Below are 27,532 nucleotides of genomic sequence, written 5' to 3'. Positions count from 1 at the left end.
AAATTCTCCCCTTGCCTAGTACTTCACAGGCTACTAAGATAATCAATACCCACAGGAGACTACTCTGACTGAGTGGCAGCTCTTCCTTCTGCCCTAGAGAACCAAGAGTTTAAGAAATCTCCATTTCTCAACTTATGGTAGTGGTCATGGCAACCAGTAGGGCCATAATTCCCTGTCCTTGGTTGGTTCAGCAAAGGAGAAAAACAAAGGGAAGATCACTACATCTGTCCCCACCCTGGTACATAAGTGCAGTGGCCAGCTTTTTAAAGCAGACTTTCACCTAAATCTGTCAGCTAATACACACACACACACACACACACACACACACACACACACACACAGAGTGATCTTTGACCTCCTACAAAAAGAGAATTCTTGTTCTGAAATTACTGATTTCTTAATCCAAGGAAGCAAATATTAAAGGACAACTTAATTTTATCTAATGCTAGGTCATTAGTTCTGGGCCACCTCATAAGAAAAAGAAATGAATGAGCCTGCAACAATCAGATTTTTACCTCTTCATCTTTTCTCTTCTACTCAGTAGGCTTTCACTTCAACTGTTAAGAAACATGCGCAAAGAGTGAGGCTCCAGAGAGAAGAGGAGATAATAAGGGAGAGAAACACAGTATAATTCCAAACCTATTGGGAAGCCCACCCATGTGATTAATATAGGCTGAAACCACTTAACAGAATTAGTTATGATAAAACCCTTCCATCCTAGCTGGATTTTCCCCCCAAGGACAAGCTCCAGGAAATGCATTTCTGCCCAGGGTCCCATTACCAACAAATTCCCCTTTCTTTATCACTCTTCTAGGGAGGACAGAAATGATCCCCAACCAAAGGATACTCTCAATTCTGAGCAGGTATAGGAAAGAAAGTTTGTTCCAAGGCAAAGATACCTCCACCTTCCATGAAAATTCATGATATAAATATAAAACTCACAATAAAATTCAAAACTGCAAAAAGCTACGTAGTAATCAATGTTCATTCATTTTGTTGCTGGTATTTAAATGTAACTGAATTAAAAGGCCCAAGTTTAGTCTAAGACCAGGAGTCCAGAACACAAATAAATTAATGAATATGAGTTAGGGTGTCAGAAGCAATGACCATACCCAAGAATTCTCTATGCAACTTTTCCAAGTGGTCATTTATCTTACTTCCTCTTGATGCCCTCCCATGAATATAAAAATATATTTTCACAGATCTCTGATTAAGAGAGTTTTCAATAGGTCTACCCAAGATCAGCTTCTCTGCAATGCCCATTCGATGTCCCATAGAACTTAGCAGAATCCTGCTTCCTTGGAATCATGCTGTTTACTAAGAGTTGTGGATATTTAATGTTAGCTAAGGTTCTATGCGTAAACATTACTGAATATCCATGATACCCTCAGGAAGATTACAGAGTACACAGGATCACAGTAATTATGCAAAGGGTGGAGTAGATCATGGCTAGAGAAATGGCAGGTTTACAAATCAGTCACTGGTCCTGAATTTACAAAATAGTGAGTAATTTTTACACACACCTGCTACCCCCAGAAATCTCTCCTCTTCATCTCAATTTACTCTCATCCTCTCATTTCAATAATCAACCCTACTTCTGAAGGGAGTCCTTCTGTCTGAAGGACTCCCCAGACATGAAAACAGACCATCTCTCACAAGGTCTGGGGATGCCAAGGCAAGGAGATGGTCACTTCAATTCAAAAAAACACTTACTGAGCACCTACTTCTGTAAGGTAAAGAATCAGAGCTCTGACTCTCAGATTAGGGCATGTAACTTTTAGAGTAGCTGGGAAGTAGATATAAGGTTTTATATATCATTATTCCAACCAGAATCAAAGAGCCCAATCACAGGCAAAAAGTCAGCAACTAAATTTTATAAGGGTACTCCCCTAGAAGATTTCTAGAGTTACCCTTCTAGCCCAGACCATAAAATTTAAGAAGGCTGGCCCTTGTCCCCAGGCTATTAAGCACCAAGTAACAAGTAGGAGGGAAGGGGGCAGCTGTCACTGAAGGCACCTGGCATCTAAAGTATGTACCATTTGTCTACTACAGGCACACTCTGATAGTATAGCTAAGAAAGACACATAATAACCTTATATTTGGTTTTCACTCCTGAGTCTACAGGAAATGGTTGTTACCAGTGTGAGATCAGAGTGGCCAGGGAACATGGTGCTGAGTCTGGAGTCAGGAAAACTCATCTTTCTGAGTTTAAATCCAGTTTCACAAACTCATTAATTGTGTGATCCTGGTGAAGTCACTTCACCCTGTTAGCCTCAGTTTTCTCATCTGTAAAATGAGCTAGAGAAATAAATAGCAAGCCACTCCAGTATCTTTGCCAAGAAAAACCCAAAAAGAATCATCAAGAGTTGGATGTGGCTGAAAATAGCTAAAAAGAAAAAAATTGTCAGACCACTGGAGCAGAACCTGAAAGGCAGAGAGAATCTCAATCTCCCTCCTTCTAGCCAGATAAACTACCTAGTCAAAACTAATCTGTAGGCACTAAACAAACTGGCAGCTCTCTAGAAAAGGGTCTCTGGGGGAAAACTGCTGCAGTAACCAAGGGAAATGTACTGAGATTAGATCAACAAATGCTTCTCCCATTCCATGTGATGTATTGTGAATCAGAATGGTGCTGGCCAACAAACAGCCCAGCACACAATAAGGTCCTGAATGCTGCACATGCTCAGGCTGGAAGAGCAGGCTGCTCTTCTTTCAGAATGCTGAATATCACCACCTCTCCTCTTTGTCTATCCTTCCTTTCCTCTTTCCAAGTCCCTCAAAGAGACCTCCTGAGTTTCTCACAGCACCTGTATCTTCCCTATTGTACCTAACACCCTTATTCCACTTTAAAGGTTAAAAGAAACTGCTCCTTTTTAAAACCTAGCCCTCTCAATCTTCTTGATATCAAGGGCAAAATAGTTGGAGTTAACCCTGTTGCAAAAGTCTCTTTTCCCAAAGCTCACTCTAATTCATTTTTGTCCACCACATCCCATAACCATCAGTCTCATAACCAAGAATTCAGCCAGGGCCAGGTCAAACTTGTACCTTCCCCAATTAGAGTGGCTGAGTTTCCTGGAGAAACCTCTTGTTAGCCCTCCCCAACTTCAGCTCATCCTTCCCATACAACTCAACCTTAAGAGACTCTAGAAGAGCAAAATCCTTAGCTATTGGTAAAGATACCTTCTTTCCACAGACAGTCATGTTGGAAGAATCTTAGAGAATAATTCCCTTATCTACTCCCTCCCCACATCTTCTTTGGGTACAGAAAAGAAGCCTGGTCTAGAGCCAAAGAACTGATGCCTAAGTCCCTGATCTAATCCTTGTATGAATCACTTTGGGAAAGTCAAGTCACTCACCTCAGTTTGTTTCTTGATCCATAAAAATGAGAGAACTGGGCCAGTTCAGGAGTCTTTTTATCTTGGGGGGGGGGGGGGGGGGGGGGGTGGGGGGGTAGGATTACTGATAAGGCCTAATGATCCCTTTACAAAATAATTTATTTCAAAATTTATAATTGAAAGAAATGCTAAGTTTTAGGCAGATTAGTGAAATATATATATTCCCATTCAAGTTCACAGTCTCTAAAATCTATCCATAACGTCTTTGGGGTTGACGGGACAGAAGAGATAGGGCTTTGTACCCTAGATTAAGAACTCTTAAATTAGAAGATCTCTGCAGTCCCTTCTAAATCTCAACCTATGATCTTAAATCTTTTCAAAACTGTAACCCCAAGGTAAGGTTAGTTCGGTAGTTTAAAGTCTATCTTCTTGAACTGCACATATTTAACCTATATCGATTTGTTTCCTGTCTTGGGGAGAGATGAGCGTGGGAGGGGAGAAAAATTTGAACGCAAAATTTTGCAAAGGTGAATGCTGGAAACTATCTTTGCATGTATTTGGGGAAAAAAACACTATTAATTAAAAAAGAAAGAAAGAAAAAATAAAGTCTGTCTTCTTGCAATTTACTATATTGATTCAGCCCTTTGTAAAGGGATTCACAGACATCTCTTATAACCTTGCAACAATCCTGTGAGGTAAAAGAGCCTACTAATATTGTTGTCCTTACCTGACACATAAGGAAACAAACGCTAAGAAAGGAACTGGCTTTCCAGTTGTGGCACACTAATGTCAGTGGTGAGACAAAAATGGAGGTCTTTTTCCAACTATGAACACTGCACTCTATCCTCTACATGAAGCTACTGCTTTACAATAACTGGAGAATGGAGTTTATAAAGGGCTTTGCAAACCTAAAAGTGCTATAAACATATTAGTAATAGGAGGGGTGTGTGTGTGTGTGTGTGTGTGTGTGTGTGTGTGTCTTATAGACACCATGGCCACCTGAAAGCCTGGATTTGACTTGACAAGTGAACATTTATAGGAAGCTATAAGGAAGCAGCTTTTTCCAAGTGTAGATAGGCAAAAAGCAGTAACTAAAAAAACCCCAAAGGGACTGAATTCATGAGATTCAAATTTCAGTGACATCACAAGAACATGGGAACAGATCACAGAATCTGAGAGTTTAAAAGAGCCTCTACACCTCAGCGGCCATCTAGTCCAACTCAGACCCAAGAGGAATCCCCACTCCAATCTACTTCCCAAGTAGGCATTTAGCCTCCACAGGGAGGACCTACAAGCACAGGTCTCCCAATATGGACTTTCTGGAACCCTGAAACTGTTAGGAAATTGTGCGGACAAAGGAAAATAAAATACTACAATGTAATTTCACAAAAGGACTATGTTCATCCATTCTGAAAAGCTCATACTGCCTCCAGAGAATAAACCAAACATTTGCTTTGGGCTGGGCGCCCTCTGCCGACAAGAAACAGAACGTCATCACTTCAGCTGTTCCTCTCTCTCTTCCTCTAACAGAACGAACCCCTGACTCTACTTAGACTTAGGGAAAGTTTCTAATTATGTAATAATCCCAAATTCATAGGGGTCAACAAATCCCAAATTCTACTAGAAAGCCCTTCTTTCTCAGGATTTTTCACTCCCCCTTTTTTTTGTATTTGTAATGAATCCCTCTTCTTCAAATAAGAAACTGTAGGAGATCATAGTATCACAGAAATCAAGTCCCACATGCATTTCAGGGAAACTAGTAGCTAGCTTTAGGAGAAAATAAAGAAAATGCTTATGTGATATAAATGAAATCCTACAGGTATTAAGTGATATGGACTGTAATTGGTATAGGGAATACCCTGATGAGGAAACCCTCTTTGCCAATTTAAGCTGATATCTTATTGCCTTGGGGTACTCGGGAGCTAAGTGACTTGCTCCAGCTCATAGAGATAATGTATGTTAGATCAAGAACTAGAACCCAAGTTTTTCTGGCCCCAAGGCTAGCTCTTTAACCATTCTTCTACAATGCCTTTCTGCATTAGCAACATTTGCTGATAAAGTATTTAGAGTTTTCTTAAATGAAAACCGGGAGTACTTCCCGGCTTCCATATGTCAGCCCTTTGAAAGATGAAAGGAAAAAGGAATGCCATTCTCATCTCCCATTCCTGGAGACAGATTCAATTCCAGGACTGCCTTGGAAATAAGGAGGAGATAAGTAAGCTATACCCCATTAACAAAAGGATCAACATCAGCCTGGTCCTATGTGATCCTCAGTTCCAAAGCCCCCAAGGATCACGTAATTCATGAACTTCTTTATGGAGAGCTCATAAATATTCAAAGCCACCTAGCCTACACTCTTGATTTTCTGATGAAGAAATTGAAATTCTGAGAGATTAAGTGATGTGACCAGGGTCACATAAGAGAGTAAGCAGTGTTTCACAATGATCTCGTTTAGAGATATACATGTTACACACGATTTGGTCTACTACCTCACTACCGAAGCAAATATGTGAAAATGTCAATGGTTTTTGAGAAATCAGAAAAAAGCGCTGAAATTAACTAAAAACATTTAGAAGAATGGATACCAGAGATAAATTTGGGGGGCATTCAAAGAATCAAATTTTCAAGATATCTCAGGGAAAGATTTTTTTCTTAATGGAAAAGATAACAGAGATTACTCCTATCAAATATAAGCTGTCATGGAAGACAATAGCCAAGTGCCAATCCATCTGCCTTTCTCATCTTTATGAAAATGGTCTGTGTACATAAAAAAGATATACCTCTGATTAAAAAGACAAAAAGGAAACAAAGTAGGTTTCTGCATTAGATTTCCTAAGCTATTTGACAGTTTTATAAAAGACTTCCTGCATACAAGCAAAAGAAAGATTTCCTATCACTTGCAATGGTCTTGAAATGCTCCAGTTCAAAAATGACAACGTAATGAGCCCCAGCATGCTACAATGCTTCCTCAGTGAAATGCATCACAGTGCAAGAATGACTGGTCTAACCCTGTTGTACCAGAAAAACAAAACAGATTTTATCGAAACACATACCCAGAATAAGTTTTGAGGCTAAACTGGCAGTTTGTCATTTTAGTGTGTCTCTCTACTCATTCCCTACACCCCTAATGTACTCACAAGGCAGCGTCCTAGATAAAGACATGTCAGTGAATTTGGCTTGCTTCCTAATGGGTGTGTATTTCATGACAAGCACAGGTAGCATGATCTGCCTGGTTTCTTGTTCAAACTTCCCTATCCCCAAAGGGACAGGCAAGGCAAGGAGGAAGAGTGGGAAAGGAAGGTTACATTAGGCAAGCACAAAACTAATACAAATATCCCAGTCTCCCTTGGAGCAGTCATGAGGCCCAGACAACCAAATGAATGTTTTTACAATGCCTGGTATGGATTAAGTTATGTGTCCTTAATAGTGGCAGAAAACACCTGAAATTAAGGTGTCGATTGCAAAAGAATCCTTCAAAAATGAAAAACTTAAGAAGAAAAAGTCAGGGGAGTGTGATCCCCGAGTGAACTCTGTCATCCAGTCTATCTGAGAAGGTGAGGATAATAACATTTAGTAAGGAAGCATGGACCAATGTTACTTCATTCTATTGTTCTGTTTCTAAGGCTAAAGAACTCAAATATCATAAGAAATCGAGAAAACATGCATATGATAACAAATCTTAGCTCAATATTAGTATGAAAGAGCAAATGTGCAGAATCTTAACTCTTATCTACAATGGTATAAATATTCTAAGTTATACAATTCCCTCAAAATATACTCATTCTTTTGTTAACTATACTGTGTCTATAAATTGACAGACATATCTAATGTCTAGAAAACAGATTTGCCCATATGTTTTTGCAATCATTCTTGTCATCCTATGTATTTGAATGCCACTTTAAAAACAAGTCAACTAACTGATGGAGAAAGGACTGGTATAAACTGCCAAGGAATGAAAAAATCTACAACACAAGCAGTATAGCAAGAAAGAAATGGGGCACTAGGTGGCCAGTGACTCTGCAGACTGTTTCTTCCACTAGGGGGTGGAATAACAACACTGCTCCCGGAAAGGCTCCCGCCCTCCTGTCTAAAAGAGGGGGGGAAAAAAAAACACAAGATATTTGAGCAAGTCTTGCACAAGAGCTGAAGCATAAAGTAAGAAATGTATTTCAAAAAATATTTTTCTAAACATTTTTCACTAACATGTCAAAAAAAACATTGCCAAATCAGGAAGAAAAGAGACAATGTTGTTGTACTTTTAGAACAGAGGGAACACTCCAAATTATTTTTATTCAATTTTATTCTTAGTCCCAAATTCCTTCTTTCCCCCCCCCACCCACTGTGAAGACAAGAAAAACTAAACCCATTACAAAAATTGATCAAAACAATTTTCAGCATTTAGAGGGAGGAAGGTGGGGAAAAGGGGAGGGTGAGAGGGAGGGAGGGAGGAAAAAAAATCAGCTTCAATCAGTATTCTAAGTCCATAAGTTCTACATCTGTAGTGAATAACTATAAATCAAAGTTACCTATCAAGTAAGTAGGTAAGCTTTTCATAATTGATCATTTTTACAAAACTGTTGTCACTATGTAAATTGTTCTCTTGGTTCTTCTGTTTACTTTACATCAGTTCATCTAAGTCTTCCCAGATTTTGTCAAAACTATCCTCTCTATCTTGTCATTTCTTATTACACAACAGTATTTTATCACAATCCTAAATCACAACTTGTTCAGCCATTCCTCAGTTGATAGGAATAAGAATATTTTTGTATACATGGGTCATTTTCTTCCTTCTTTGATCTCTTTGGAGTATAGATTTAATAGTGGTACAGTGGTATGATTAGTTTTATAGCTTTTTAGGCCCAGTTCCAAATTGTTTTACAGAATGGTCATACTTGTTCACAGCTCCAACAATGCATTACTGTTTTCCCACATCCCCTCCAGCATTTGCCATTTTCCTTTTATGACATTTTAGCCAAACTGATAGATATGAGGTGGTACCTTGAGAATTGTTTTAATTTGCATTTTTCTAATTAATAGTCATTTAGACCATTTTTATACGACTAATGATAGCTTTCATTTTTTCCTCTGAGGACTGCCTGTTGATTATTTGTAGACTGAAAAAAAAAAAAAAATGGATCTTACTCTAATATATTTGGCTTAATTCTCTATATATTTGAGAAAGGAGAACTTTATCAGAGAAAGAATTCTTTCTACAAAGAATTTTCCCCCAGTTTCCTGTTTTTCATCTAATTTCAGCTGTATTAGGGATTTTTTGTATAAAGACTTTCTCATTTTATGCAATCAAAATTATCCATTTTATCTTCTGTGATACAATGTATTTAGTCATGAACTCTTCCTCTATCCACAAAAACTTGACCATTTCTTCCATTCCCCATTACACTGCTTATAGTACCTTTATGTCTAAACCATATATCCATTCTGAATTTATCTTGAGTTAAGTGTGAGATGTTAGCCCATACCCAGTTTCTGCCAGACTACTTTCCAGTTTTCCCAGCAATTTTTGTCAAATACCGAGTTCTTGCCCCAGTAGCTGGAATCTTTGGGCTTAATATCAAATTGTCTAGTCTGTCCCATTAATCTATCACTTACTTTTATGTATTCTATATCTAATCTGTTTCATTCTCAATCTATTTCTTTTTTTTTTCTGGTTATACATGTACATTAATTTTAAAAAAAAAGTTCCTTATGAATTATGTTGGGGGAAAAAATCAGAACAAAAGGGAAAAATCTTGATGGAAAGAAAAAAAAAGAAAGAAAGAAAATGAACATAGCATGTGTTGATTTATATTCAGTCACCACAGTTCTCTCTCTGAATGTAGATGGCATTTCCATCCAAAGTTTATTGGGAATGCCTTAGATCACTGAAACGCTGAGAAGGACCAAATCTTTCATAGTTAATCATCACACAATCTTGCTGTTATTCCTGGTTCTGCTTGTTTTGTTCAACATCAGTTCATGTAAATACTTCCAGGTCCTTCTAAAATCAGTTTGTTCATCATTTTTGAAAGAACAATAATATTCCATTACTTCCATATACCATAACTTACTCAGCAATTTTCCAATTGATAGGTATCTACTAATTTTCCAATTCTATGCCATCACAAAAAGAGCTGCTACAAACATTTTTGTCCATGTGGGTCTTTTTCCCACCTTTATGACTTCTTTGGATACAGATCCAGTAGTGGTACTGCTGGGTCAGAGGGCATGTATGTACAGTTTGATAGCCCTTTGGGCATAGTTCCAGATTACTCTCCAGAATGGTTGAATTATCTCACAACTCCACCAACAATGCATTAGTGTCCCAGTTTTCCCATATCCCCTCCAACATTTATCATTATCTTTCCCTGTCATCTTAGCTCCATCTGACATTTCATCAAGCTTACAAGAATCTGTTTTCACCTTCTCAATATAAGAAAACCTTGGAAATAGTCATTTACCTATGGCAAACAGCATTTGGTGATATTAATAAATAAGCAAAGGGTCAAATATTAACCAAATGCAAAATATAATATGTATGGAGAGAGGGGAAGGAATATGGGTTACATAAAGATGAGACAACAGTTCAAAAGGGAGAAACTTGAGGACTGTGAACTGCATAGGTCATTGGTTGAAGAAGCCAACCCAAATGATTAATGAAATGTTATTTTATTAATAGCCATGACATACAAGTAAACTGTTGCACTGATCTAGCAGACAAAGCACTAGGCCTACAGTGAGAAAGACCTGAGTTCAAAACCTACCTCAGACATTTGTTAGCTATCTGATTCTGGTCAAGTCACTTAATCTTTGTTTGCCTCAGTTTCTTCAACTGTAAAGTGAGAATAATTATAGCAGCTACTGCATAGAGTTGTTGTGAGTATCAAATGAGATCATATTTACTCAAGTGTCCAGCACAGTGCCTGGCAAAAAAAAAAAAGGTGCTTTTTTTTTTTAAAGGCTTATCCCCTTCCTTTTCTCACCTTTTCCCCTGCCCCCTCCCAACCCCACTCAATTCTGTACACTTACTTGATGTGATATCTGGCAAGTGATTTAATATTTCTGAGCCTATTTCATCATCTGACTTGGACTGCCTACTCCTCAATAGTTTACTGGGAAGAAAATACTATGAAAGTTTTAAAGTCCAATGACGAGAATTCTTCTCACCTGAAATGTAATATGCTCAAAAGGGCAAGAGCATTACCTCTGAAGAACAGTTGGGTTTGTATTCGGTCCCAACAATGTGGATTTAAGAGTGAGGCAAGCCAAAGGAACATATTGTTCTAGAATGGTTCTGATGACCAACACCAATATGAATTCTCCACCCCCCAACAGACCTAAAAAATGCCCCAAACTAAATCCTGAAAAAGTCACCCATAATTCTTTTTCCAGAACAGCACAACATAAACTAACAGACAGAAAGATCTGTGGACATTAGGGATCTATCAGGCCCGAAGCATGTCACTCTGTGGGGCACTCCAGTGCTTCAGAAAAGGCTGTGCTCGAACACCACAGGAGGCCCTAGGCCTATAACTGAGCACCTGCAGATCAATACCAAGATACTGCAATGGGAACAGATAGGAGCTAACAGTTCAGTCACCCACTTGGCGGTGGAGTTTATGGCAAGGAGGTGCTGGACTGCATATACAAAGACAGGAGGAAATCCAGAAGCTGCTTGCCAGTAGCAGCAGAGGTATGGCTCAGACTTCACACAAAGCAAGGTCTCTTGTCTAGCTAGAGAGCTTGGTTGGTAGGGGCAGAGTCCAGCAGCATCTGCTCTTTCAAGGGAAAGAAGAGGAAGTGGAGGATCAGAGCAAATATCTAAACACATAGGAATCAGATCCCTTTACATCTCCAGCCTCTCCCTGAGATCCTAAAATTCTCCAAGAAAGCAGCAAGAGGACCAGTCAGGAAGCCTGGAAGAATGGGGAGTACACAGCATCCCCACACACATAATGACTATTATGGTAGCAAAAACAGAAAAGAATGACTCTAGTTTGAGCATAAATTCAAACAAAATTTCTGGAAAAAACAGAACACAAGAGTTTAAATGTGATTTTACAAATGGAATAAGGGTGCTTAAGGAAAAATCTGGATAAGAAATGAAAGCTATGGAAGAATTGAAAAGGAAATTAATAGGCTGACACAAAGCCTTGTACCTTGTTAAGCAATAAAAATCTGAATGTATCAAATAGAAGCAATGACTTCAAGAGAGAACTGTAAATATTAAAACAAACTCAAATGACTTTAAAAAAAAAAAAGATGTAACTATATTACTTACAGTAAAACAACTGACCTGAAAAACAGGAGAAAAAAATTAATAATCACTAGATTATAATGAATGCTATAACCAAGGGGGAAAAAAGCCTAATCATCACATGTCAAGAAATCTTACAAGAAAACTGCCCAAATCTCAGTGAACCAGAGAATACAGGGAAACAGAAAAAATCCACTGATCACCTCCTGAAAGAAACCACAAAATGAAAAATCCCAGGAACATTTTGGTTAAAATCCAGTGTTCAGGTCAAAGAAATGATCCTGCAAGCAGCCAGAAAGAAAAAAATTCAGATACTGAGGAGCCACAGCTACTACAAAAGAGCAGAGAACTTGGACTATGATATTCCAGAAAGCAAAGGATATACATAAGCTTAGGGGCAAGAATAAATTACCCAGAAAAATTGAGTTTAATCTAATAGGGGTGGGAATGAACCTTTAATGAAACAGAAAATTCTCAAGCATTCCCAATGAAAAGACCTGAGCTGCATAGAAACTCTGAAGTTCAATCACTGGAGTGAAGAGAAAACATAAAAAGGTAAACACACATAAATAAACCTGAGGAATTAAAACAAGGATAAACTGTTACATTTAAATATGGGGAGAGGACCCATGTGCCCTGCTCCTTTTGGTCTGATTGGCCACAGTTAGACTGATGTCACTTTAGTCTTCTAGAAGAAAGGACAACAACAATAATGCTAGATCCTGGGGAGGTCACAGAGGGAGTCCAATTAAATAAAGTGTTTCTTTAAGATTTTGATGATCTTGAGAGAAAAATGTTAAGAAAGGGGAGGAGGACTATGGGGAAGAGGGGGAATTCTCTCCCATAATCAGGGTGCAGAAAGAGTCTATACAAACAAGGAGTTGTGGGAAGCAGCTGATACTTGAATCTCACTCTCCTCTGAATGAATCAGAGGAGAAAAGACAGAATAGGCTACAGAAAGTCGTTTCACTCAACAAGTAAATAGGGGAAAGGGGAAAAGGGAGGATTAGAAGGAGGGTGGATCAAGGGAGGGATTAGTTCCTTAAGCAATATAAACTCTACCTAAAGATGAACAAAAATATTCATAACTTTTTGAGATAACAAAGAATAGGAATAGGGGTGGGTGGGTCCTTCAATGGGGGAAAAGATGAACAAGTTATGGTAAATAAATATGATCGAATATTATTGTTTGAACTTTTAAGCAACATGATGACCAACCAGAATTCCAGGGGACTAAGGTTAAGATGTGTTTTCACCTTCTGGTAGAAGTGAAAGCATGCATGATACAATTTTTTGTGTGAAATTTAAAAATGGGAGGGCAGCATTTAATGGACTGTTTGTCCTTGTTTGTAATGGGCTTTGGGTTTTTTGTATTCTCAATGGAATGGAAAGGGGGAGAGAGAAAGTAAGATGGTGGAAGGAAGGAAGGAAAGAAGGAAGGGAGGGAGGGAGAAAAGAAAGGAGGGAGGGAAGGAAAGTATGGAGGGAAGAAAGAAAGGAAGGAGGGGAGAGGGGGAGGGAGGGGAGAGAGGAAGGGAGGGAGGGAGAGAGGGAGAAAATCTGACTAACAATAAGCAATCATAATGTTTAAGGATTCCACACCCCATCCACCTCATTAAGAGCCCTTATCATGAAGACTGCAAGAGCCTCTTGGATTCTTTGGGGGTCTCTGAATTCTAATCCATCTTCCATAAAGCTGCTAAAGAGATTTCCTTAAACCTATGGGTCCGATATTGTCATTTCCCTGTTCAATAAAAGCTAATGGCTCCTTATTACCTCCCAATGCAAAATCCCATTTGGTACAGAAGGTCTTTCACAGTCTAGTTTGAATTTTCTTTTCCATGGCTATTAAATATTATTCCCCTTCATAAACTCCAGGTAAATCGGCCTTTTATACTTCCTTCTTCCCTCCACTTTTTAGAATTCCTAGTTTATTTCAAAATTCAGCTCAAATACCATTTTTAATCTAAATGAAAACTGTCCTGATCCCCCTAGTTGCTAATGCTTCTCCTACCAAAAATTATCTTGTATTTATTTTGTATGTACTTATAAATGTTTTTCTCTCTAATAAAATATAAGCTCTTTCTGAAGCAGGATAGTTTTACATCCTTCTATGCTGCCAGCATAGCATATTGTAAGCACTTAATAAATGTTTGATGGCATGTTTACTAAGTGCTTATATAAATGCTTGTTGATTGACTGAAAAAAAGTCCTTAACTTCATCCATCCATTTAGCACTCATTCAACTGCTACAAAGCCTATAAAAGAATCTATGAGGGCAACTAGTTGGCGCAATGGATAGAACACCAGCCCTGAAATCAGGAGGACCCGAGTTCAAATCTGGTCTCAGACACTTAATACTTCCTTCCTGGCTGTGTGACTCTGGGCAAGTCACTTAACCCCAACTGCCTCAGCCCCCCCCCCCCAAGATCTATGAAAAAAGCAAGCCAACTAGTGGTGGCAGGCTTGGCAGCCTATGCCACCTACCCCATCCCCCCTTTCACCACCCTTCCCTATCCAAAGGAAGCTGGCAGAACTTGTCCCACATCACATTTCCATGCATGCAATGTGCTGAAATCTCCAAGAAGGAGAATCCTCAAATACAACTCTGAATAGAAATAAAGACTGGAGGGTCAAGAAAATTTGTGTGAGAACTTGAGGTATGTTTGGATCAATAAAATATTGGAAAACTGAAGTCAGGAAATTATGAGGGAAGTTAAAAAAAAAAGTGGAAAATGTATTATATTCAACTCTCAGTACCATACTTCCTAGGTACAGCCATTTCTTACATATCCCCACGGTAAAATCAGAAAAAAAGAATATTTCATTTGCAGCACTCCAAGCGTCTGCCTTGAGAAATGAGCCACAGCACTCTCAAAAATAAAAATTCATGTCAGTAAATGCCCTCTGCCCCAGCATCCATGGATCTCACAAACACATTCATTTACACCCCCTCCTCCCCCCACTCTGGAGACAAAATAAGAGATTCCTACCTGGCTGTCCCTCGATGGGAATCCATGATAACCTGGGGTCAGTGACTCGTTCTAAAAGAAAAGGATTTTTTACATGGTAAATGAGAAGGAACAATGTTTTAATATTCTAAAATCACAGTTGCTCTGTCACCCAAAAAATCCGATACAAAATCCCATCCCTGGTGCCTAGGCAAGACCATCACCTTGCACCACTCTAATTAACTACAAGACACATATCTTGTAATAAATCCTCTACGCTGACCAAAAAACTTACTTTCTTGTAGAATTCTCCAAAAACACACTTGAAAAAAAAAATCTGCCCTTTCCCTCTAATTCTTCATCACATTAATCCTTTCAAAGTACATTACAGTTTTAGTCCCTGTAGAAAACTCTAACTGACCCAGAGATGCTGGTTATCTTTATATTCAATACAAACAAATAATCCTCTTTTCCTTATTATCCATACAAATATGGACTTAGTCAGATATATATTGAGCACTTACTACATGCCAAATACTGTGCTGAGCAGTGAGGATACAAAAGAAAATAAAAATATGGTCATTACAAACTCAAAGAGCCCCCATTCCAATGAGGGAAAACAACATTCAAGTGATTATATCCATACAAGATACAGACAATATAAATCTTGAGTGATCCTAGAGAAAAGATTAGGAGGAAAAAGGACTTGGGGAAAGCCCTCCCCAAGAAGGTAAGAAATAAACTGAATCTTGAAGATTAAGTGACTTGCCTTTATTGCTCTAACAAGAACTGAGTATGAAATTATTTTACAAAGACAGTGTGAAATGTATTCAAACACTGAAATTGAAAGATTATTTTCTAATTAGCAACCAGGAATCCTGAAGTCTGTGTTCCACAATAGGCAATTCTTAGAGACTTCAGAAATTAATATTTTCAAAATCCAGGAGGTGACAGTATACCTACAACTATAAATGAAAGTTATAGTTCTCATCAAATGCTTTAGTTCTCTCTTCTGCATCTCAGGGGAAAAGGGCACAGCACCCTGCAATCTGAAAAATCCACATAATTTTTGGCCCTCCATCCTTACTAGAAAATTAATCTGAATTATTATGGTATGAAAAGATAAAATATGTTGATGTTGTATAATACTATACATATATTCTATGCATTTCTAAGTTTCTGAACTTTTTCTGTCTTATCTGCTGTTTCTGTGAAACTCTACAAAAATTTCTATTTAATTTCTTACATCAACTTGTAATATATACATATCAAAACCACAAGAGGGAAAGTCACGATGTGGAAGGAATAACTGAACCACTAAAAATTGTACTTGCTCCAAAAATGAAGGCAGATCCCAAAAAAATCTCTCCTCAGCCCTCTAATCTTGACTCATTCCTTTCTAAATTCATTCTCCCAGAGGGCACAGCCAAGATAGCCAACGCAGAGACTTGCATGAACTCACAAATTCCTCCCCCCCAAAACCATTTAAATAATGCTTCAAAACAAATTCTGGAGGAGCAGAACCAACAAAAGGATGGAGTGAAATAATTTTTCAGCACAAGACAACTTAGAAGGTTGGCAGGAAAGTTCTGTCTCAGTGGAGACAGAGTAGAGAGTACAATCTAACATAGGCCCTGCCAAGTAAGCCCCACTCTGGCAAACCAACCGCAGACCTTGGGATTAACAATAAACTGAGGTGGCCTTCAGAACTCTCAATCCATACAATAAAAGGGTCCAATATCAATCAAAAAGAGATTACTGGGGACCCTTTGCTGTCATTGAAAACAGGATTCTATTATATCATTCAGTTCCAGGTTGTAGTCCCAGGATGAAAAGAAGCACTAGCAGGAACAAGGACCTTGGTTACAATTCCCGGGCAGAAAAGAGTATTTGTGGTTGCTCACAGACCAAAACACAGGATAGGAGGAGATCAGGAACCACACTTCTCCTTAGATTATACCATCTTGGAAGAACTAAAAATGAGCAAATAACAACAACAACAAAAAAGTACCAAACCATAGAAAGATACTATGGTACTGGGAAAATCAAAATACAAACTTGGAAGAAAACAACAAAATTAAAGCAACAACATACAAAACACAAATACAATCGTGAGTTGATTTCAGACTCCTGAAGAGTTGAAAAAAGACTTTTAAAATCAAATAAGAGAGGTAGATGGAAAATAAGGAGGGAGAAAATAGAGTGATGGAAGAAAATCATGAAAAAAGGCTCAACCACTTAGTAAAGGAGACACCAAAAATACTGATGAAAACAACACCTTAAAAAACAGAACAGGTCAAATGGCAAAAGAAGCACAAAAATCCACAGAAGAGAAGAACTCCTTAAAAAACAGAATTGCCCAAATGCTAAGATTATATTCAAGAATCTCTTATCCTGCAAAATTGAATGTAATGTGAAGGTGAAAAATTTCAATTTTTAATGAAATGGAGAACTTTCAAGCATTCTTGATAAAAAGAACAAAAATCACTTACGAAACCTGACTTTCAAATACAAGACTCAAGAAGCACAAAAAGGAAACAGTACAGAGAAATCATAAGATTAAACAGTTTACATTCCTACATAGAAAGACAATACTTGTATCTTCTAAGAATTCTGTTAGAATTAGAAACATACATAGAAAGAGGGCACAGGTGTAAATGAACTATAATGGGATGATATTTTTTTTTTAAATTAAAATAAGACAAAGGGTTGCACTTGGAAAAGGGAGAAGGGAGAGGTAGAATATGGTAATTTTTCTTACATAAAAGAGGCACAGAAGAGATTTTATAGTAGAAGAAAATGAGGGAAGGAGATAGAGGGAAACACTTAAACTTAAGTCTCATTGGAAGTGGTTCAAAGAGGAAATAACCCATTTTTCAAAACCCAGTTCATATACTGTTCCTGATAAGTTTAGGAGATATTAGATTCTACCTTGTGTCATACTTGCTATATATATATATATATATATATATATATATATATATATATATATACATATACATATACATACACACACACACATACATATATACATATATATATATATATACACACACATACATAGATATATATACACATACATATATAGAATATATATATATATATACACACACACACTGAATTTTTCCTCATTATCCTACAAATTCCTTTAGAGCAGGGATAGTGGGGATTTTTTTATGAGGCAATCAGGATTAAGTAATTTGCCCAGGGTGATGAATGTCAAGTGTCTGAAGTCACATTTGAACTCAGATTCCCCTGACTCCAGAGTGGTGCTGTATCCATTGTACCATCTAGCTGTTCTGATTAACTACATTATTTTTTTTAAGAAAAAAGAAAACCAAATTATCAGTATCAAAAAATGAAAAGGATGAATTCACCACCAATAATCTGCAATTATACAAATAATCTGCAATTATACACAGAGAGTTACAAAACTGTATATACCTTTTGACACTATTAGGTCTGTTTCTCAAGATGATCAGGAAAAAAGGGAAAGAACCCATACATTCTAAAATATTTATAGCAGCTCTCTTTTTGGTAGCAAAAATTAAGGCAATACCTATCAATTGGTTAACTGATAGCATATGATTGAGATGGAATACTATTGTGATGCAAAAAAAGATGAGCAAGCAAACTTTAGAAAAACATGGAAAGGCTTGCATAAAATAATGCAGAATAAAATGAACAGAACCAAAGAAACATTGGATACCGTAATAGTCACATGAATGCTGAATAAAATGCTGGGTTCAATCCCCACCTCCAATACCTACTGGCTCCATAACCATGTTTGTTACTTCAACTTAAGCATTCTAGCCTATTCTGCAAGATAGTAAGATAATATGAAAAGTGGCCATCTGTGATGACCACACTAGCACCCTGGATACCTTAGAATCAGCCAGAGTCAGGATAAGCAAAAGTCCTTGGTCTTTATTCTTGGTCTTTAGAGGTAGGATTAAATTGGATGGACGCAGAATCTCCACGACCTTCTTCTTCCTCTTCTACTGCCAAAGTGACCCTGGCTAGTCTTACTCCTCCCCCTAGTCCCTCCTACAATTCTCTGTATACACCAAACAGAATAGTAGGAAGGGCTATTTCTCAAGTATATGCTTATAGAATATTGTCCAATCGGTAATTAGTCTTAAGTGCTCGGTTGTCCAGACCTCAGTGCATAAACTTAAGAGTTTCAGCCCTTTACATCCATCTGTGCTGGTAGAAGCACTTTCCTCCCCTGGGAGTTCCCCATTCTAATGAAAACCCAGGTTCAGCTCCCATCCCCTATCTAATACTATTGTGACCATCTAAATACCTATAAGAAAACCTTAGTTAGAAAATCTCCCTTTTCTCCTTTGTACAAGTCTCAGAAGAGGAGGAGGTTTGCAAACATTACCCTTTCTTCTGGTCCCCTCCTGCATCTCTTCAGTGATGGTCTCTAGGTTCTATTAGTCACTCTACAAGCATGTACTAAGTGCTCAGTACTGTGCCAGGGGCTAAGCTGGGTACAAAGAAAAAAAAAAAGAAAAGCTTGGTCTTGACTGCAAGGAGAAATAACATGCATATCTGGGAATATAGAGAACACATACACAAGGAATAAATATTAATACAGGGTCAAAGGTTACAAAGAAAGGCCATTAGCAATGGGGAGGAATGAAGCGAGTTTGCTGTAGATGGGGCTTTTTGTTTCTGTTGTTGCTTGTCCTTCATTCTCTAAGAAGACCATGACATCAGGAAATTGATGACATGACTTGCAAGTGAACTGGCTGTAAGGAGGCAGGACTGTGCAGGGTCACCAGTCTCATTCTCTCCTCCACAGTCCTCTGAGTCCAGTGGCAAGACAGAGATCAGAACAACTGGAGATGGCCCCCCTCTCCAGTGCTTGAGATATAACTGAAGAGAGTAAGATTCAATGAGTCAGAGAGGGAGGTGCTGAAGGCAAGGGAGAGGGACAGTGCAAAGAAACAGAGTCTCAGGAGGTAAGAGTATCACCTATGAGGAATAGAAAGAAAGGCCACTTCAGCCCTTTTTGTAGTGGCTAAAAACTGGAAACTGAATGGATGTCCATCAGTTGGAGAATGGTTGAATAAACTGTGGTATATGAAAATTATGGAATATTACTGTTCTGTAAGAAATGACCAACAGGATAATTTCAGAAGACTTACATGAACTGATGCTGAGGAAATGAGCAGGACCAGGAGATCATTATATACTTCAACAACAATACTATATGATGACCAGTTCTGATGGATCAGGCCATCCTCAGCAACGAGATCAACCAAATCATTTCTAATGGAGCAGTAATGAACTGAACTAGCTATGCCCAGAAAAGAACTCTGGGAGATGACTAAAACCATTACATTGAATTCTAATCCCTATATTTATGCACACCTGCATTTTTGATTTCCTTCACAAGCTAATTGTACAATATTTCAGAGTCTGATTCTTTTCTACAGCAAAATAGCTTTGGTCAGGTATACTTATTGTGTATCTAATTTATATTTTAATATATTTAACATCTACTGGTCATCCTGCCATCTGGGGGTAAGAGGTGAAAAATTGGAACAAGAGGTTTGGCAATTGTTAATGCTGTAAAGTTACCCATGTATATATCCTGTAAATAAAAGGCTATTAAATTTAAAAAAAAAAAAAAAAGAAAGAAAGAAAGAAAGGCCACTTGGCTAGTCTATACAGTGCAAGAAAGGGAGTAACCCATAGCAAGACTGGAAAGAAAGTCTGGGACAAAGTGGTGAAGGGCTTTAAAAATGATCACAAGGTCAATAGGGAACCGCTGAAGTTTACTGAGTAATAGAGTGACAAGGTCACTCCTCAAGTAAGGAAAAGCAGCTATAAGGAAGACAGACTGGACTGGGAAGAGACTTGAGATTGGGAAGTTAAGGAAAAGGCAATTGCAGCAGTCCAGGTAAGAGATGATGAAGAGCTGAAATAAAAAGGGGTAGTGTGATCAAATGGAATAAAATGAGAAATGTTCTAGTTACCAGTCTACCAGTAAGACTGAACAACTAACAGATTAAATTAGATGAAAGAGAGGATTAGAGGTGAAGAGACTTTTAAGAATGGTGATACCTTCAGAAGAAAGTTTTGAAACATCTCTAGAGGAATGGACTTGGGAAGAAAGCCAATTCTTTTTTGGAACACAAAGGCTGAGATGAGTCTGGGTTGCCCAGTTTGGAACACACAGTAAAAGATTGAGGCTGGGTGTGTTGATAGGTGAGTCATCTGCACAGAAACAATAACTAAGCCCTTGGATGCGGATGATCAACTTTAACCTTTCCTTACTCATTGGTTCCTTTACTACTGCCAAGAACAGCCCAGACCACCTCCAATCTTAAGAGTTTCATTTCACCCTATCCCTTCAAGCTCTGGCTCTATAGCTTCCTCTCTCAGATAACCAAAGGAGTCCAACTCAAATATAAACAGATCCCTTTTGGCCATATATTGACTTAGAAAGCTCCAAACTACTGTTAGATAATGGTGTCCAAAAGTCCCAATTTCTGACTCAGAATCAAATATTCTTTTTCATTGTATCATGCCATTCTTTCAGTTTCTCATCTAATATTCCTTCATGTGCCATTTTTTTTAGCAGAAGAATCAACATCCTGTTTCCATTTGAGATGAAAAATAAATAGATACTATCATTCTCCTGCTCATCCAAAGAAAGGTTTTATTTGCTTCTCCTAAAAACAAGAATGACAGATCCCACTTCTGTACAATAAAGAAACTTTAATTGAAGTTTTGTTTTGAGGCAGTGAGAACATATAATAAGGGCTCATGTTATGATCTTTCTCACATTCCCTTTTTCGGTTCATAAAGAATTAGGCTCATTAAAGGCACTTGGAGTTAGGACACCTGGGTTCCAAACAGAATTCTTGATCTAGGGCTCAATGAAATGTAAATTCAATTTGGTCCCAAACGCTCACTTTACAAATGAAGAAATAAAGGCTCAGAGAGCTGAAATGCTTGTCTGAAGTCATCCAGGCATACTATGGCAGAGCCAAGCAAGATTCAAGCCTTGCTCAGCCGCCACACTTCAGAGCAAAGCAACTTCCCAAACAAGTTCCTCCTTTACAAGGCCATTGAAGGTACAAGTACTTCATAAATCTTAAAGTGCCATAAAAACGTAACAAAATGTGGAGGTCACTAACACTTGTATGGAGATGGGTTTTCCAAAAGCATCCACTTTATTAGGGAAGAGAAGTCTGACCCCTCACACTGATCAATGACCCCTACCAGTTCATTCAAGGGGATTTCCACAGAGGGAGCTTTTTTCAAGTATGACTTGGGAAAAGTTTGGCCTCAGGATTGTCATTGCTCTTCTGCAAGCTCTTTGTTTCACTGCAAATAAAAAGATTACAGCATCATCCATAGCAAGACAAAATCCAGCTTTGTAATAAAGCAGTTAGAAGTACTCGACTAGAAATATATGTATAATGCTGCTCTACATTTATATTGCTTTCCTCACTACATTGAGAGCTAGGTAGCTATCAGCCCCATTTTACAGATGAGCAAATTCAGGCTGAATGAAGTGATTTCCCATATTCAGAAAGCTATTAAATGGCTGCCTTTTTTGTGGTGACCAGGAACTGGGGACCGAGTGTTGCCCATCAGTTGGGGAATGGATAAATAAATTATGATCTATGAATGTTATGGAATATTATTGTTCTATAAGAAATGATCAGCAGGATGATTTCAGAGAAACCTGGAGAGACTTATATGAACTGAGGCCAAGTAAAATGAGCAGAAGCAGGAGATCATTGTATACTACAGCAAGATTATACGATGACCAATTCTGGCAGATGTGAATATTCAAAAATGAGGAGATTCAGGCCAGTTCCAATGGTCTTGTGATGGGAGAGAGCCAATGCATTGGGGGGACTAAATGTAAATCACAACATAGTATTTTCATCTTTTTTGTTGTTTGCTTGCTTTTTGTCTTCTTTCTCATTTTTTTTTCCTTTCTGATCTGATTTTTCTTAGAATTGCATATGTTTAACATATATTCAATTACTTGCTGTCTAGAGGAGGAAGAAAAACTTTGGAACACAAGGTTTTGCAAGACGGGTGAATGTTAAAAACTATCTTTGTGTGTATTTTGAAAACAAAAAGCAAAAAAGCAAGAAGGAAGAAAGGGAGAGAGGGAGGGAGGGAAAGAGGGAAGAAGGAAGAGAAAGAAGAAAAGAAGAAAGAAAAGGGAGGGAGGGAGGGAGGAAAGGAATGGCAGCAGGTTCCCAGCATACAGACTTAAGAGTTGAAGGAGCCTTGTACTCAGATGTCTTGCAATCCTTCTGGAGATAAAACAGTCCAGAAGGGGAAATGACTTGCCTGTGTTCATGTGTGGAGAGAGCTGGGATCCAAACTCAGAATAGGTCTCATGAAAGGCTCAAGTCAAGGGCCTAAAGCAGGGGTCCTTAACTCTTGGGGTGTCACTGATCCCTGTGGCAATCTGGAGAAGCCTATGGACTAATCAGGATGTTTTTAAAATCATAAAATAAAATGCAGAAAATTACTGAAGGATCAATTATAGTAAATACATTTATCAAAGAAAATGTCTGATAAGAGTTTGAAAAAATCTTTGAAAAAAGTTCACGGACCCAAGGTCTACCCCGACCCTAACAGGTGAATTCTCCTCTTTTCCATTGTCCAGATTACCTCATTCTTTTTGCACTTAACATTTGTGAGAACTTCAAATACTCAAGTAACTAAGCAGAATTACAGATCAAGGATGATACTCAAATTCATTTACTATTTTTGTATTACAATGGTGAAAAGGTTTACTGGAAAAAGGAATCAAAGGGAGTCTCAGAAACACTGGAGATGCTTTACTGACAGACGATGGACCTGGATGAAGACTCAGTGAAAGAGAGTGAGCAACTGGAAAAGAAGGAAAACCAGAAGAACGTAGGGTCAGGACAACCTTGACCGCCGAAAGTATCCTGGAGCAGAAGAACATAACCAACAGTGGTGAAGGCTGCACAGAGGTCAGGAAGGAGGAGGTCAAAGAAAAGGCCATTCGAATTGACAAGTAAGAGACCACTGGGGACTTTGGAGAGAGCAGCTTCAGCGGAATGAGGCCGGAAGCTGGATTGAAGAGGTTTTCAATAAATGTTGCTGAATTGAATTAAATATTTCAGAGAGCTTACAAAGGACAGGAATGAAGAAACATTGCTGTGCAAGTCCCGGCAAGTCACTGCATCACTTTTAACTTCAATTTCCTGAGCTGTAAAATGGTAATGTTAGTGTTCATAGTAGCTCTTTCATAGGGTTGCGGCAGAGAGCATTTTGTGAACTCTAAAGTGTTACCATCTGAATGGTAATTCAATATGTATCAGTGCTAAAGAAAATGCTTAGAAATTAGCTGGTCACTTTCCCTGTTTTACAGGAAAATACTTTGTAACTTGTAACAACTTGTAAAGCAAAAGGAAAAAAAAACCCAGTTACAAAGTGACAGATATCTAAAGTATAAAGGAGACAATGTATATAGTTAATTGCCGATGGCTGCAAAAGTCCTTACTCCTGAACTTGAAATTTACAATGTAATCAAATTTGAAAGGGTATAGTCCAACCTATCACATGGAAGAATTTCTTACAAAACTCTGTGCCAGATTTTCATTCATATTCACTCAAATTGACCAACTCTACCAAAGTAATCTTCCTTCTACGAGAGTGTTATTCCTCTGCTCAAAATCCTTAAACTTAGATTTAGAAAGCATAAAAGATGGGGGGAGGGAGGGTAATTCTGTTCCAATAATCAACATGCTAAGCCCCCAAGCATAGTACTGGGAAGAGTAAGGGCTATAACACAACTAAAAGAAAGCAGTAGCCCTCCTCTTTTTTTGAACAGCTGGAGGGGCTATTTCTATGCTCTTAGACAGAATAATAAAAAGGTCATGGGGAGGGAAACATAATCCTGAGTCATATTAAAACTTACGGAACTAGACAAAAACGAAGAAATAACATCCACCCAACCCAGCAATCTCCACCAAGGTCTAAAGGGCAGACCAGGTTAAACATTATTAATTAATCTCCAAAGGGAACCTTATTCAAAGGCAGAAGAACACACTGCAGATGACCAACAGAAACAATAATCCATTTCATTTTATATCATATTAGCAAACATTTAATAAGTACCTATGTGAAGAGTACAAAATTTAATTTGCATAGCTATTATTGCTATTAGTGATTCGGAGCATTTTTCATGCGGTAATTTATACTTTGCCATCTTTTTGGGGAAGACTTTATTTTTTATCACTTGAATACTTATCTAATAGGGAGTGGGTCTTAATGTTATATATTTGTATCAATTCCTTAGCCATTTTAGACACCAGAATTGTATTAGCAATGCTCAATTAAAAAAAAAAAATAACAAATCTGGGAAGACTTTTATGAAATGATGCAGAGTGAAATGAACATAAGGGAAAATTTTATATAATAATAATATTGTTAAAAAAAAAAAAAAAAAAACTTTCCTCCTGACTTCAGGGGTGGTGCTCTATCCACTGCACCACCTAGCTGCCCCCCACCCCCAAGCCATACATTTTTAACATGACCAACGTGGGAAAGTTTTGACATTGCATATTTATTATGTTCCCCAGCCCAAGGCAAAAGGAAGGGAGAGGGAGAGAGGGAGGGAAAGAGAAAAGAAAAGGGAGGGAGGAGGAAAAAGAGAAGAGAGAAAGAGAGGAGGGGAAGAGGGAGGTCACAGAGTCCCTTGCTAGGGACTTGCCAGGAATACTGGTGGTTATTTGAGTTAGAGAGTTTGGCCTAGAGCAGGAAAAAAAGTCAATACAAAATCCAAAATAATCTGGCATTTAGAGCCCCTGGGAGGCAGGGGACACTAGACAGTTTAAGGAGGAGCAAACAAGCCCAGATTGGAAATAGAACAGATCAAAACATTTATGCCAGTCAATAGTGGAATCTAACCCATGAGTGATCACTGCCCTTCTAATCTGAGTGAGAAAGGGAGACCCAATCTTCCCCACTCTACCTCCCCAAAAAGCATAGAATAAAACAGAGGGTCAGAAAAAAATCACAGATAAATAGCAAAGCTTTGAGAGTTACATCTTGAATTACATATTTAAAAATAAAAAAGTCACAGTTTCACATGCAGATCTTTTTCTGTTCTCCATATGAAAACACTCATTTTATTTGGTGTTAAAGATGAAAAAAAATTTTTTTTCTTTAATTCTTTCCTAAAAATGGCTGTGAAAGCACTAATGTATTTCTGCTTTAATTTTATAGTATGACCATTTATGTTCAGAACACACACCCATTTTAAAGTTATTACGAGGCATAATACATTGGGTTAAATTTAACTTTGCTAAATTTTCACTTTCTACTTGCCAGCTTTTTCAGTAATTATTATCAAAAAGAAATTATTTCTCTCATCATTTATGTTCTTAAGATTATCAAATCCTAGGCTATTATTTTCAATTCAGTTGTTCTACTCATCTTCTTTTCTTATTTATAAGCAATATTTGCTATCTGTATAAGCAAGTCCTGATTACTGTTATTTTATAATATAGTTTGAGATCTGGTACATCTAAGCTTCTTTCACTCATACTTTTTTCATTATTTTCCTGGAACTGCAAGATATTTTATAATTCTAAATGAAGTTTATTATGTTGTCTGGTTTTAATAACTTGACACATGACCAAAATGATAATTACTTTAGGCACAATTGTCATTTTTACTGTATTAGTATAACTCAACTATGAGAACGGAATATCTCTCCAATTAAGTTTATCTTTATTTCTGCAAAAACTGTTGAGTAGTTGTTTGTTTAAATCGCACGCGCACGCATGTGCATGTGAGGGTGTGTGTGTGTGTGTGTGTGTGTGTGCATGTGTATCTGTCTGTCTGTGTGTGTCTGTGTGTATGAATTAGATCTGAAAACGTGATTCTCCAATGGGCTAGTTCAGGCTCTGGTGGGCTCTCTCTAAAGATCTGCAATTACATCACTGCCTCCTTATCCTCCTCCCACAGTCCCTTACATTAATGATAGCAATTTGTTTAGGAAAGAACTTCCCACCTAAGCTCCATCCAGTTGTTGTTTTTAAAGAAAAAGCCTTGTTTCTAAAAGATCTGTAACCCAAGAGCTCATAGCAAATATTTATTTTCCTTGTTGTTTTTCTTTTTTAATTATTGACGTTTCTATGCCCAAAGGGCTATCTGACTGTGCATGTCCTTTGATCCAGCAGTATCTGAGTCTGTACCCCAAAGAGATCATTAAAAAGGGAAAAGGACACACATGTGCAAAATGTTTGTAGCAGCCCTTTTTTGTAGTGGCACAGAACTGGAAACTGAGTAGATGCTTATGAGTTAAGAGAATGACTGAATAAGTAATGGTATATGAATGTTACTGGAATATTATTGTTCTATAAGAAATGAAGAACAGGCTGATTTAAGAAAAGCCTGGACCAGCCCTGTTTGTAGTGGCCAGAAGCTGGAAAATGAATGGATGCCCATCAATTGGAGAATGGTTGAGTAAATTGTGGTATATGAATGTTATGGAATATTATTGTTCTGTAAGAAATGACCAGCAGGACGAATACAGAGAGGATTGGCGAGACTTACATGAACTGATGCTGAGCGAAATGAGCAGAACCAGGAAATCCTTATATACCCTCAACAGCGATACTGTATGAGGATGTATTCTGATGGAAATGGATTTCTTCAACAAAGACAAGATCTAACTTAGTTTCAATTGATCAAGGATGGACAGAAGCAGCTACACCCAAAGAAAGAACACTAGGAAATGAATGTAAACTGCTTCCATTTTTGTTCTTCTTCCCAGGTTATTTATACCTTCTAAATCCAATTCTCCCTGAGCAACAAGAAAACTATTCGGTTCTGCACACATATATTGTATCCAAGATCTACTGTAATCTATTTAACATGTATAGGACTGCTTGCCATCTTTGGGGAGAGGGAGGAAGGAGGGAGGGAGGGGAAAAATCGGAACAGAAGTGAGTGCAAGGGAT

The 27,532-nt window shown here is 38.0% G+C and overlaps 1 protein-coding gene across 15 annotated transcripts in view; it reads right to left on the bottom strand.

Annotated features, from left to right (window-relative positions):
- RBFOX2 (RNA binding fox-1 homolog 2) overlaps nucleotides 1-27,532 on the bottom strand; it is a 290,000-nt gene that overhangs the window by 178,577 nt on the left and 83,891 nt on the right. For all 15 annotated transcript variants that reach the window (XM_031938956.1, XM_031938967.1, XM_031938954.1 and 12 more), the window contains exon 2: nucleotides 14,583-14,633. In XM_031938956.1, the coding sequence (XP_031794816.1) occupies nucleotides 14,583-14,633 (51 nt within the window). The remainder of the gene's footprint in view (nucleotides 1-14,582; nucleotides 14,634-27,532) is intronic.

The sequence above is a fragment of the Sarcophilus harrisii genome, chromosome 5 (genome assembly GCF_902635505.1).
Source record: "Sarcophilus harrisii chromosome 5, mSarHar1.11, whole genome shotgun sequence".
Taxonomy (NCBI): domain Eukaryota; kingdom Metazoa; phylum Chordata; class Mammalia; order Dasyuromorphia; family Dasyuridae; genus Sarcophilus; species Sarcophilus harrisii.
Note: the sequence above shows the minus strand (reverse complement) of the source record. Positions and strands in the feature narration are given on the sequence as shown.